Source organism: Orcinus orca, chromosome 4 (assembly GCF_937001465.1).
Source record: "Orcinus orca chromosome 4, mOrcOrc1.1, whole genome shotgun sequence".
Taxonomy (NCBI): Eukaryota; Metazoa; Chordata; class Mammalia; order Artiodactyla; family Delphinidae; genus Orcinus; species Orcinus orca.
Window position 1 is genome coordinate 93,941,651 of NC_064562.1, and position 1,404 is coordinate 93,943,054.

At 34.5% G+C, this 1,404-nt stretch overlaps 1 protein-coding gene across 1 annotated transcript; it reads right to left on the reverse strand.

Annotated features, from left to right (window-relative positions):
* Positions 1-329: 329 nt before the first annotated feature.
* Positions 330-832, reverse strand: LOC101269609 (60S ribosomal protein L21-like). The gene has a single exon (XM_033421579.2). It carries the CDS (start codon positions 715-717, stop codon positions 379-381), a length of 339 nt encoding a protein of 112 aa, XP_033277470.1. The 5' UTR covers positions 718-832; the 3' UTR covers positions 330-378.
* Positions 833-1,404: the final 572 nt, after the last annotated feature.

The window sequence follows — 1,404 nt, forward strand, 5'->3', positions numbered from 1 at the left end:
TTTCCTCTTTAATTGTGATAAACATAAATTTTACAACATACTTGTTGAAGCAAAAGATATATAAATGAGAACATATATAAACATATATAAATGAGAACTAGCATTCTCTAGTATTCCTATGTTCTTTTTTTTTTTATAAATAATATCTAGCAGTTTATTAACCAATGGAGTATATTGCACAACAAACCACCTCACATCTTTCAGGAAGAAAAACCACTGAATTTGAAAAGTAAAACGATGTCACCCACTGAATTCAGACACAATTAAAATGTGTTTTAAATATTTGTTTTGGGGAGGGGGTCACACACTCTTCTCAATTAAGAGAAACATTTATACAGTCCAGGTCTTTTATTTTCTTTACACGCATCATGCCATGAATTAATAGGGAATGGGTTCCAACAGTTCCAGCTCCTTTCCATTGGTTCTCATGAAGTGTGCTTCTCTGGGTGGAGCAGGCTGACGCTTCAGTTGAACCCAAGTGCTTTTCTCTTTGGCTTCCTTCTTTTTCTGATCATTTTCCTTCACCCGTTTCAAGAAGATATCTCGGCTCTTAGAGTGCTTAATATGCTCGATACGCACATTAATTCTCTTGGCAAGAATCTTGCCCTTAACTTGTTTGGTTACAATGATGCCAACAGCATGCTGGGTAACATTGTAGACTTTCCCCGATTTATCATGGTAACATTTGTGGGGCATTCCTTTTTGAACAGTGCCCATTCCTTTGATATCTACAATATCACCTTTCTTGTAGATTCACATGTATGTGGCCAAAGGAACAACTCCATATTTTCTAAAAGGCCTAGAGAACATGTAGTGGCTGCCCCTCCTCTTTCCCTTTTTTGTTGGTCATTTTGACAAATTACTGGAATATGGTAGTTCCGGCCAGAAAGCTAGCATTCCTATTTTCTATAGTGATAATATCTTGAGCAAATTTTATATTACAAAAAGTTCAGTGTTTAAAATAGTTTAATATTAGTAAAAGAACCCTACAGGGAGACAGTTTACTGAAAAATGCTTTTCTCTCCCATAAAACCTAATGCTGACAATTGAACAAAGATGTTTGTGAAGGATAAAGCTTCATTAAACTACAAATACATTAATATCTAGCATACTATATGTGTAATAACTAGTTTCAAGTCTTTATAAGTACAAACTTAAATTTTGTTGCTTTGAAAGACATTACATTCACAACTTTGGACTGTAATTCTATTTTATTTTTATTCATTTTAATGCATATTACTTGCATAAAGTTTGGTAAATGCCAGTTTCATGATAATTTTACTCTGGTAGGTAGTCACGAGTTTTAGAGAAAACTCTCCATGTCCTCCAAAGGAAAGAGCTAAGGTTGGAATAAGAAACATACTCTCAAGGGAGTTCTGACTACCTGTATGCACATGAGTTACC